The sequence below is a fragment of the Melanotaenia boesemani genome, chromosome 17 (genome assembly GCF_017639745.1).
Source record: "Melanotaenia boesemani isolate fMelBoe1 chromosome 17, fMelBoe1.pri, whole genome shotgun sequence".
NCBI lineage: Eukaryota > Metazoa > Chordata > Actinopteri > Atheriniformes > Melanotaeniidae > Melanotaenia > Melanotaenia boesemani.
The window spans coordinates 31,174,768-31,186,537 of NC_055698.1; the positions used below are offsets into that span (position 1 = coordinate 31,174,768).

General features: G+C 42.2%; 2 protein-coding genes across 2 annotated transcripts; both read right to left on the bottom strand.

Moving 5' to 3' along the window:
- Nucleotides 1-193: 193 nt before the first annotated feature.
- LOC121656804 (elongation factor 1-alpha) lies at nt 194-5,983 on the bottom strand. The gene is made up of 8 exons (XM_042011960.1): nt 5,879-5,983; nt 4,900-5,056; nt 3,571-3,750; nt 3,197-3,493; nt 2,935-3,085; nt 2,215-2,471; nt 730-964; nt 194-571 (listed from the first exon to the last, which is right to left on the bottom strand). The coding sequence occupies exons 2-8, from the start codon at nt 5,041-5,043 to the stop codon at nt 447-449; spliced, it is 1,389 nt and encodes a 462-aa protein (XP_041867894.1). The 5' UTR covers nt 5,044-5,056; nt 5,879-5,983; the 3' UTR covers nt 194-446.
- A 197-nt stretch (nt 5,984-6,180) lies between these two features.
- Nucleotides 6,181-9,742, bottom strand: LOC121656805 (elongation factor 1-alpha). Its single transcript, XM_042011961.1, has 8 exons — nt 9,681-9,742; nt 8,729-8,883; nt 8,023-8,202; nt 7,639-7,935; nt 7,382-7,532; nt 7,044-7,300; nt 6,730-6,964; nt 6,181-6,635 (listed from the first exon to the last, which is right to left on the bottom strand). Exons 2-8 carry the CDS (start codon nt 8,870-8,872, stop codon nt 6,514-6,516), a joined length of 1,386 nt encoding a protein of 461 aa, XP_041867895.1. The 5' UTR covers nt 8,873-8,883; nt 9,681-9,742; the 3' UTR covers nt 6,181-6,513.
- Between the last annotated feature and the right edge of the window lie 2,028 nt (nt 9,743-11,770).

The following is an 11,770-nucleotide window of genomic DNA, read 5'->3' on the forward strand; positions in this document are numbered from 1 at the left end:
CAGCTTCTCTCCTTATTTCTAGGTTTAAATTAAATCGGACATATTTTCGTTTAAACCCAGAAATAATCAGAGAATCTGTCGGACTGACATCTCACGATTTAAAGAAAAACAATGTTTGAATTTAGCCATCCAGCTTTAAATGCCGTGTTTACGCTAGAAGCTTCTGGAGTCACAAAAACACAAGAGAAATGTCTTCATTTGGCAATGTCTGAGAATTTTATTGTTTGGTTTGAACTTTAATTGATATCACAGCTTCCTCGTGAAGGCACAAACCTTCCTTTCCTGCGGAAACTTTTGCGATGGGCTTTGATCAGCATTGTCCAGTCCTTGAGTAGAGAGCTGTGCCTCAGAGAAGTCAGCGCCGGGCGGGAGGAGGGAGGAGGGGACGGGGCGGCCCGCTGCTGCTCAGACGAGGGGATTTGGTGTTCGGCGTCCTGCATGAGGATTCATTTCTTCTTGTCGGCCTTCTGTGCGGACTTGGTGACCTTTCCTCCAGAGGGAGCTTTCTTCTCGACGGACTTGATGACACCGACGGCCACCGTCTGCCTCATGTCACGTACGGCGAAGCGACCTGACAGGAGGAGGCGAGACAGAGGAAAACACAGCCAGAAATGATTAGAAACCATCCTGATTTCAGTTTGTAGACATTTAAACAACTGTTTATACAAAATATGATGAATGCAGCTTTAAATAAAACCAAAATAAAAAAGAATGAATAGCTGTACTCACCCAGTGGGGGATACTGGGAGAAGCTCTCGACACACATGGGTTTTCCAGGCACCATGGTGATGATGGCAGCATCTCCGGACTTCAGAGCCTTGGGGTTGTCCTCAAGCTTCTTACCGGAACGACGGTCGATCTTCTCCTTGAGCTCGCTGAACTTGCAGGCGATGTGGGCGGTGTGGCAGTCCAGCACGGGGGCGTAACCCTGGGCGATCTGTCCGGGGTGGTTCAGGATGATGACCTGCACAGGGAGGGATGAGAAGAGAGACACTAAATAATTACACATGGAAAAGCCTCTGAATTATCCTCTGAAAGGAGATTCGTGACGGAAGACTGGCTCATTAACAAAGTCTTCCTGTTTTAACATTCAGGCAAAATGCCTCAAATAAACTGTAAAAGACAGTGATATTTAGATATCCAGTTAACACTGAAATTTTCTTACTTTTTACTCCTCTACTCCCTGGTGGCCCCACACACACACTACACTAGTTTACCACTTCAAACCAGACGATGGAAACAAGCTTCATTTTTAAATATCTGCCTTTTTAAACAAATAAGATATTTTTTAAATAATAAAAATGTAGTATAAATAAAGAATATGAAAAAGAAAAAACAAATAAATAGAAAATTAAAAATAAATAATCAAGTATTTTTAAGTTTAAAAAATGTAGTATTTTATAATACAAAAATAAAAAGAAAAATTATAGAAAAAATTAAGAAAACTAAAATAAATTTAAATGATTTTTTTCTGAATAAAATATGTTTCATATATTCACATCCTTTCGGTGTGAGGAACGAGCCGATGCCACAAATATTTACTGTTACCTTCCTTAAGATGTCCAAGGGTCAGTAAATGCAGCATGTAATGTTCTAAATCATCTCTACCATGTTCTAGAGCATAATTCAGAATTCTTAATCATCATCTCACCATCCGTCTCCATGGTGATCATTTCTGTCCTAAAACCAGCCGATGTGATGACTGACGTTAAAAAAGATATAACAGATGATCTGGATGAAAACAGCTTTTTCCTTTTATCATTGAAGTGTGAGTGTTTGTGCAGCAGTGATAAAAGTCCAGCATCAACCAAAGTAAACACCTGCTGATAAAACACATCATTGGCTGCTTGTTTTACATGTTCTTCTTCACTTTTCTACATTAGACCACTTTAGTTGTAATAATCAGTTCAATATTTCACGAATTCAATGACGAATGATGCAGTTAATTACATAAATTAGTTACTGCTGTTATTTTTGACAGCCCTAATATATATAGATATATATCTATATATCTGGATGTGTGAATGTTCTGACAGTTTTTACAGACATCCACTTAAAAATTTTATCTCTGTGTAAAACTGCTGGAATGTATTTTCTGCTGAATAAATGAAGGTTTAGTTTTGAGCAGAAAACTCATCAACATAATGCGATAAGAATGAAAATGTAAAACGAACAGAAGAAGGAAGGAGTGTTCGCTCTTCTTCTGCAGCTCACCTGAGCGGTGAAGTTCTCAGCAGCCAGTGGCGGGTCGTTCTTGCTGTCGCCGGCCACGTTTCCACGGCGGATTTCCTTGACGGACACATTCTTGATGTTGAAGCCGACGTTGTCGCCGGGCAGAGCTTCAGTCAGAGACTCGTGGTGCATCTCCACAGACTTGACCTCAGTGGTCAGGTTGGGAGGAGCAAAGGTGACGACCATGCCGGGCTTCAGGATACCGGTCTCAACACGGCCGACGGGCACAGTTCCAATACCTGATAGAGAAGGAGGCGAAATGTTTTAAACACCACTCAGTTTAAAAGGTTTAAAGTTTAACGTTGGTCATTTCACTGTGAAATTATTGACAATTTGTTCTGCAGGAAATGTCAGAGGTTTATGATTCAGTTTGACATATAAAGGTTGAAGGTAAGCATCTGCACATGTTCAGTTTTATTTTAATTTCATTTCTAAATTGAGCTTCATCTGACCTCTAAGTGTCTGCCTCTCAGAATATTTGTTGTCGAACTACAACACTATTTTTTTAAAGAGTTGGTGCTACTTTCTTCTGTCAAGTGTCTCAGTTTTCTAAAGGTTTTATTTAAACTTTTATTTGACAGGGATGGAGCATATTAAAAAAAGAATATTTTTAAATATGCCAGATTTAGCCAAAGGGCTAATTTAATTGACCCTGGCCAAAAAAGAAGTTTTATTTCACATGGCACTGCAGTTTTCACTCACCGCCGATTTTGTAGACGTCCTGCAGGGGCAGACGGAGGGGCTTGTCAGTGGGACGGCTGGGTGGCATGATGGAGTCCAGAGCCTCCAGCAGGGTAACGCCTGTAGCTCCGCCCTCCTTGCGCTCAATCTTCCAACCCTTGAACCAGCCCATCTGAGTAAATGTGAAAGGGAAAGAGAGGAGAAGGAGAAAACATTTAATATGATATCAAAAAGGTGGACAAACTGACTGAAGTGTATTGGAGCAGGTAAAGGAGAACCTCACCTTGTCACTGGCCTCCAGCATGTTGTCTCCGTGCCATCCAGAGATGGGCACGAAAGCAACGGTGGCCGGGTTGTAGCCGATCTTCTTAATGTAGGCGCTCACTTCCTTGGTGATCTCCTCATAACGCTTCTGGCTGTAAGGGGGCTCGGTGGAGTCCATCTTGTTGACACCAACGATGAGCTGCTTCACACCCAGAGTGTAGGCCAGCAGAGCGTGCTCACGGGTCTGGCCGTTCTTGGAGATACCGGCCTCGAACTCACCAACACCAGCAGCAACGATCAGCACAGCGCAGTCAGCCTGACCAGAGAGAACTTCATAAAAAAACATGTCCCGAACGTTCAGTATCAAGTGAGGAAATTAGGTCAAACTTTTACCTGGGAGGTACCAGTGATCATGTTCTTGATGAAGTCCCTGTGTCCAGGAGCATCAATGATGGTCACGTAGTATTTGCTGGTCTCGAACTTCCACAGAGCAATGTCGATGGTGATACCACGCTCACGCTCGGCCTTCAGTTTGTCCAGCACCCAGGCGTATTTGAAGGAGCCCTTACCCATCTGGGAAAATAGCAAAGTATTTTATTAACCAGAGAATTTGTATCACAACACACCACAAGTGTTATGACTAGTTTTAAACTCCACATATTTATATTAAGATGCAGATATTTAAAGAGCTTTGACCATTTGAGTCAAATACTGGATATTGTCCATTTGAACACTTAGAAGGGTACCTATAAACACACTAAGAACACTTGTAGTTGCTTACGTTATACTTTTTATAGCATCATCCACCACATCTTTATGTCCCACTTCCAATGAACAAATACTCAAACTAATCCTGTAGTTTCACTGATTATATTAATTTATAAACTAATTCTGATTAACTATTCAAATATTTAAACTAATACAAATCAATATTTAGCGTACAATAATATTTTCAGGTAATTATCCCGATTACATATCAAATTAATGATCTTAGAATTAAGACCTCCTTCAGCATTTTGAAACTATTTTAAAACAGAAAAATACAGCTTTTTATGTTTAAATACTGATTTGTTGTAATATCTATATTGTTTAATATTATTTATTTATATTAGTAAATCAGTATTGCTGACTGTTGATGTGCAGACATGTCTTTGTTTTTAAAATGTACTTTATAATTAAAGTGGATTGTATAATTACCTGTTTCAACAACAGGTTTCAAAATGCACTAAAGTGTCTTTTTGCATTTCTTCAAATGCATAAGGTCGGATGTATTTAGTTATCAACTGTTGTCTGTCCGAAATGTTTAAATCAGTTAAGATTAAAAACATCAACACAACCCTTCAGCTACATCAGGTTAAATCCTGCATTTGTGGCCAGATTGAGAAAAAGACATTTTTCCTACAATGAACATGTAATAAGCTAAATTTGACTTAAAAAGGTTAAATAATGGGCTCTTTGGCTAATTTCATCTTATAATTAGCTGAATTTGGGGCGTAATGAATCAAAACAGGTATTTGTTTCTTTTTGCTGTTATGTACGGTTATTAAGACCTATTTAATCATTAGGAAGAACATTATACCTTTTTACTGTCAGTACCCATTTTTAAACGGTAGGTGGCGGTGTTGACCAAGTTATTTCAGTGAGCTGTACTTTCAATCACAAATATGGACTTTCATGTCTCACAGTTAGGTCATCTCCTAATAAAAAAACCCTGAAACAAACCTCAGCAGCTTCCTTCTCAAACTTCTCGATGGTTCTTTTGTCGATTCCTCCGCATTTGTAGATCAGGTGTCCGGTCGTTGTGGACTTGCCGGAGTCGACATGGCCAATGACCACGATGTTGATGTGGGTCTTTTCCTTTCCCATTTCGATTTACCGGCTACAAACAAATGGACAGAAGTAATAAATTTTCATGTACGCTCTAAAGGGCATTTTCTAGCCAGTCGAGTGAATGACTGGACGTTAGCAAGCAGTCACGTGCTAATGTCCATTAAAATTTAAAAATTCCATATATGAATGGTTATATCAATGTGTATTAATGCGGTGAGCATTTTTTTAACTAGGCCTTTATAAACGATGAAAAACTCAATTGTCAAATATTGGCGTAAAAAAAACCTTTTAATTTGAATAATCTTAATTAGGTGGGACTTTTGGCCTTTTAACACCTCGTCTCTGCTGCCAGGCTTAAATGCTCGTTCACGGCCCCGGAAAGCGACGCTGGTGAGTCACGCGCCATGTGCTGGATGATCACCGGCTTTTTGCCTCCATGTTGAGCACCGCCGCCATGTTGTCAACTGATGCAAGCGCGCACCGTTCAGTTAGCAATGGTGTGCGCGTTCACGACAGTAGAAAAGGGACAAGCGTGACTGGCAGAAATCTTCAGTCCAGTACCAAGCAAACCAGCCTTTCCCCCAAAACCAAAACAAGCCTAATATACACAAACCTGTACAAAAAGGTATAAAATGAACCAGTATGGACTCTAGAACAAACTTGTACAAATTTGCAATACCAATTTTAAATAAGCACATTACATGCAATTAATTCAGAAGCCAGATCTCATTCTAGTCAGGCCAACATGAGAAATAACAGGTCTCATACTTTAGTGAATCTCAATTCCTGCTGAGACTTTCATGTCCAGCTCTATCTTAACAGGCATGCAGTTTCAAATTTTATATTTAAGCATTAAATTAAATTGACCAACCTGTGCCCAGCAACTACCGCAACCACCCTGAATTAAAAGCTGAAGCAAAAAAGGACAGAACTTGAGCTGTGCAGAGTTTTTATACTGCTACAGGCGAGGGAGGGTTTGCAGGCTCTGGTTGGTGTCTGACTAAAATAAAGGGGTGCCATTGGCTGGGGTGGCATGCCTCAGAGAGAGGCGATTGGATGAGAAGCGCATCACCGGACACATAGCATGGTCAAAAACAGCTGCAGCACAGACGGCTCGTCTGTCACAGCTAAAAACTACCCTGACTGCAACACTAAAGGATACAGACAAGCCAATTGCAATTTTTTCAAAGACATTTATTTTTTATTAGTTACCAGCAGCTTTCTTTCCAATTAATTGTGGCATTTTAACATTGATACAGTTCTAAATCATTTTCAACTTAAACTGAACTGAGAAGAGGCACCGTCCTGTGATTCAGTAAGAGACAATGCCACAGAGTTTTTTTTCCTGCGAAAACTTTTGCGATGGGTTTTAATCAGCATAAGCCAGTCCTTTAGGTGAGAGCTGTGCCTCAGAGAAGATGACCCAGGGTGGGAAGAAGATATCTGGAAAGAGGTGGCCCGCTGCTGCCGGCCCACATCTGGTCGTTGGATGTCCTGCACATCCATTCATTTCTTCTTCTGGGCCTTCTCTGCAGCCTTGGTTGTCTTTCCAGAAACCTCCTTGGTATCAACAGCCTTGATGACACCGACAGCCACGGTCTGCCTCATGTCACGCACAGCAAAACGACCTTGGATGGAAGATGGGTGAGCACATATTAGCAACCATACAACACATGTGATATTTTGTTGATTCCATGTTCATTTCGGGGTGTAAAAACCTACCGAGGGGAGGGTAGTTTGAGAAGGGCTCCACAACCATGGGCTTCTGTGGGATGAGTTTGACGATGGCGGCGTCTCCAGACTTGACAGACTTGGGGTTGTCCTCAAGCTTCTTACCAGAACGACGGTCGATCTTCTCAATGAGCTCCTTGAACTTGCAGGCAATGTGAGCTGTGTGGCAGTCCAGCACGGGGGCGTAACCTTCGTTGATCTGGCCAGGGTGGTTCAGGATGATGACCTATGGGCACATAAACTGTTAGGCCATCTGGTGCAACCAAACCACGACAAGCTCCATTTGTAAATTAAACAATGCCAACCTGGGCGTTGAAGCTGTCAGCAGCCTTGGGCGGGTCATTCTTGCTGTCGCCAGCAACGTAACCACGACGGATTTCCTTGACGGACACGTTCTTGACGTTGAAGCCGACGTTGTCACCAGGAACAGCCTCGGTCAGGGTCTCGTGGTGCATCTCCACAGACTTGACCTCAGTGGTCAGGTTGGGGGGAGCAAAGGTGACGACCATGCCGGGCTTCAGGACACCGGTCTCAACACGGCCGACTGGGACAGTTCCAATACCTGATAGAAATTACATGTTTAAGTACTAAACATTTAATTTAGCTCTCGACAGTATTTTGTCTGAATTAAATCAACTCTTACCGCCGATTTTGTAGACGTCCTGCAGGGGCAGACGGAGGGGCTTGTCGGTGGGACGGCTGGGTGGCAGGATGGCATCCAGAGCTTCCAGAAGAGTGGTACCACTGGCGTTGCCATCCTTGCGCTCAATCTTCCACCCCTTGAACCAGTTCATCTAAAATGGAGCACAGGTTTGGTGAATAAACATTTGAAAATGATTGAAGGTTTCAGGAGCAGTAGGGCAGGTTTAGGGAGCATCCATCCAGCAAAAGACCTCTCACCTTGTCACTGGCCTCCAGCATGTTGTCTCCATGCCACCCGGAGATGGGCACGAAGGCGACAGCAGCAGGGTTGTAGCCGATCTTCTTGATGTAGGTGCTCACTTCCTTTTGGATTTCCTCAAAACGGGCCTGGCTGTAAGGGGGCTCGGTGGAGTCCATCTTGTTGACACCAACGATGAGCTGCTTCACACCCAGGGTGAAAGCCAGCAGAGCGTGCTCACGGGTCTGGCCGTTCTTGGAGATACCGGCCTCGAACTCACCAACACCAGCAGCAACGATCAGCACAGCGCAGTCAGCCTATAAACAAAATTTTACTATTAGTTTAGATTCAGGGAGAAAAAAAAAGAAAAAAGGTGGCGTTCAAACAAAGTTACTTGGGATTACCTGGGAGGTACCAGTGATCATGTTCTTGATGAAGTCCCTGTGTCCAGGAGCATCAATGATGGTCACATAGTATTTGCTGGTCTCAAACTTCCACAGAGCAATGTCGATGGTGATACCACGCTCACGCTCGGCCTTCAGTTTGTCCAGCACCCAGGCGTATTTGAAGGAGCCCTTACCCATCTGGGAAAATAGCAAAGTATTTTATTAACCAGAGAATTTGTATCACCTAAACAAGTGTTAATGCAGAAATGTAAAGGGGCAAACCAAATGGACAAAACACGTTTGACAGTTTTAATCAAATGCTGTACTTTGTCAGACCTAAAAAGGATAGAGCTCTTGATTGCATTTCAAGGCTCATAGTGCTAGCTTTAGCAGCTAGCTTCTTGTGAGCCTTGAAATTGCAATACACGTTAAATTCTGATAAGAGTTAATGAAACTCAAGAATTCATGGCCTTGTATTTTCAGGTTTTTTACATTTGCAAAAATGCTGTTTATTTCGGGTTTAAACGTATAGCAGTCTCAGGCCTACACTGAACAAAGTGCACAGTCACCATTAACGCTGCCCGTCAGGCCCCACCCCGCGTGCGCGCACCCGGCTGCTACACCCTCGTGCCGGGCAGCTGAGCTCAGAACAGACACGCTGACGCCGCCATCTTGGACATGACTAACAGCTCAAAAGATAAGAAAATTAAATATGAACACTCACCTCAGCGGCTTCCTTCTCGAACTTCTCGATGGTTCTTTTGTCGATTCCTCCGCATTTGTAGATCAGGTGGCCGGTGGAAGTGGACTTTCCTGAGTCGACATGGCCAATGACCACGATGTTGATGTGGGTCTTTTCCTTTCCCATTGTGTTAGTTTCTGACAAGAAAAAATAAAAAAAATGACACCAACTTTAATTATCAGGATCGATTATTAGTTTAATTTACAACATGAAAAGGGGGACTTAACTGAACTGTAACATTCTGGACCCAGTTAAATCCGCACACCACTCCCCCAGGAGTCTGCTTAAAATACTTTAATATGCCAGTTTAAACCCGCATTTTATATTTAAAAAGTACAATAAATTCATTTAAACTTTATCGTTTTTCCACAGTAACTACTGAGAGTTTGGGCCGCGGAAAGGCGGCGGCTGCTAGGCCTCACTCGGCCACAGGCCAGCCGAGACACGTGTTACTCCAAGAGCCACGTCGGGTAAAGTTACAAAGATCGCCAAATATTTGGAGCTATGGTGTCCAGATTCCCAACACCTGTCGCTGGGAAACAGGTCCAGTTGTTCCAAGGAGGAGAGAGGAGAAATGCCATTGAAGCATCCCCGGGTGTCCGTTTTCCCAGACTCCTTTGTTCCGTTTCCCCCACATTTCTCCTCCCTCGTTTTCCTCCTTTTGTTTAAAAAGTTAAATTTAACTCAGCTAAAAACACAAAAACGCGTAAACATCTAATCAGTTCACAAACGAGGAGTTGTGAAAACCTCCGTCAAATCCTCGTTAAAAATCCACAGGTTAGCATCAAGTTACATAACCGAAAAAGCAAAGTTTTGCTCTAGTAAAACCACTAAAGGAGGGAAATTAACACACTAAATCTATATAACACCACATAAGGAGCTACCGACGCGGGCCTAGTTTTCTATGTACTTTAAGAATCAGAGGTGAACTTACCGGTGTTTTGGGTTTTCACGGCCAAAGCTGCTGCCCCTAGCCAGGTAACAGAAAGAGGAAGACTGGGGCCGGACTAGGAGGTTTTATACTGAATGGGAGGCGGCCTGGTTTCCCGTCGCCCTCCCCGTCCAAACCCCGCAAATCACACACATTCCTGCAAAAAACGTCAGCACGCCGCCGGATGAGGCGCCTGAAACATGTATGATGTCTCATCAGCAGGGATGGCGAGTTCATATGAGCTCTGAAACCAAGGAGAAAAGGCACAAACAATCCGTTAAATTACACAGAAACTCACTGTTTTTGTGTCATTTAGTCAAAACTCACTACACATCCCCAACCTTTTCCTCATCAACAACTATTTGGAATAATGGGACTTATAATGGGACAAAAATTATTTAAAAACAAATAAATAAATAGTGAAATAATTAAAATGTAAATACTTTTAAATTAATTAATTAATTTTAATTTATTTTAGGAACATTGCACTTGGATGCAATTATCTAAATTCTTAAGCCAAATTGTATATTTTACAGGTTTCAAAAACATAATTTAGTACCTGCATGAACACCTTAGCCCATATGAACACCCACCGTCCCACCCACCTTAACACTTAGACGACTCATCCCGCCTGATTAGATTATCTAAATCCTGGAGAGATTTGCATCCGAACAAGAGGCCAGATTGTGAAAAGATGAACTCCTGCTGTTCCTGAGACACTTTATCCATACATTTACATTCCCAGCATATGACGAATGTTTGATTAAATTAGAAGTGATGATTTCAGGAAAGAAGTTGATTTACATACAGAAAGTTAAGTTTTAGAAGACCCATAAATGCTTGCTTCTTTGATAAACTAGTTTTCAATATAAATAAAACAATACAGCTTACAGTGGAGTTTAAATAGGATTTTTTACACCCAATGTAGTACAATTTTGTGCTCAGGTTTGTAGCATAGAGGCATATTACATGCTCTATTAATAAACTGATTGAGTAAAACGGGTGCGATAAGCTGGTGGAATCAGTTAGTTTGTAATTAGGATGCTGTTTGAGGTTGAAGAGGTCAGACTCTGCTTCTTCCTCCATCATTGTGGAATGGAGCCCAGTACAATGGCAGCTGACATCCCCCTGGTACTCTCACTCTAAGTCCTCTTTGCTGGGGTCTTTGCAGCTCAGGTAACAGCCACTCTGACATGGCACCTGCTGCTTTCACTCAGCACAGAGCAGAGTGAGAATGAAGAAGGGGGAAGAGAGGTATGGATGGAGGGAAGAAGAGGGAAGAGTTCAGAGCCTTATAAATGCCAACTATTTGACCTCTTTTTGTTGGATGCATGCTGACTAGAAACGGGTTCTGCTGTGTTTTAAGTCATATTATCAAACCTGTCAGATGAGGCTGGGATTAAATTATACTTCAGTAGCCACACCAGTCATTATCAACACAAAAAGCGTCATGCAGGAGGCTTCACAGGTCACGCTTGTATTGAGAAACTTCCTTTCAACAATAATTTTAAGTTACACTTAAAGGTAGCAAAGAGGTTTCTCCAGTTTTGTTTGAGTCTGCACCTCATTCACAGCTTTAGATTAAATCACACCTTTTCTAACAGCTTTGTACAACTCACCTCCATCAGAGGGCTTTTTGTATTGTTTCTGCTTTCCTTCAGTAAATATATATATCTGTGGTAGCCAGAGAGTAACCCACATATCAGATATTGCCTATCTCCCTAACTAAAAACTCCAAATTTTCAAGTAATTCTTCTGGTTTCTACTGCAGGTGAAAATGTAGATTCCCCTAAATATGACATAATGTCATAATAGGTCAAATATTTAACACAACACAACTGAAAGCATAAATACTGAGCCGTCGGTTGTGATGTATAATGCACAGCAGCACATTAGAAGAAACCCAAATTTCTGCATATTAACATAAACACCTCATTCCTACTATCAAGCACGGTGGTGGAGGGCGGATGATTTGGGTTTGTTGTGCAGCCACAGCACCTGGACACGCACAGGTGCTACAAAAGTACTCTAGAGGCAAATGTGAGACCCTCTGTCTGACAGCTAAAGCTTGGCTGAAACTGAAACACCACTTC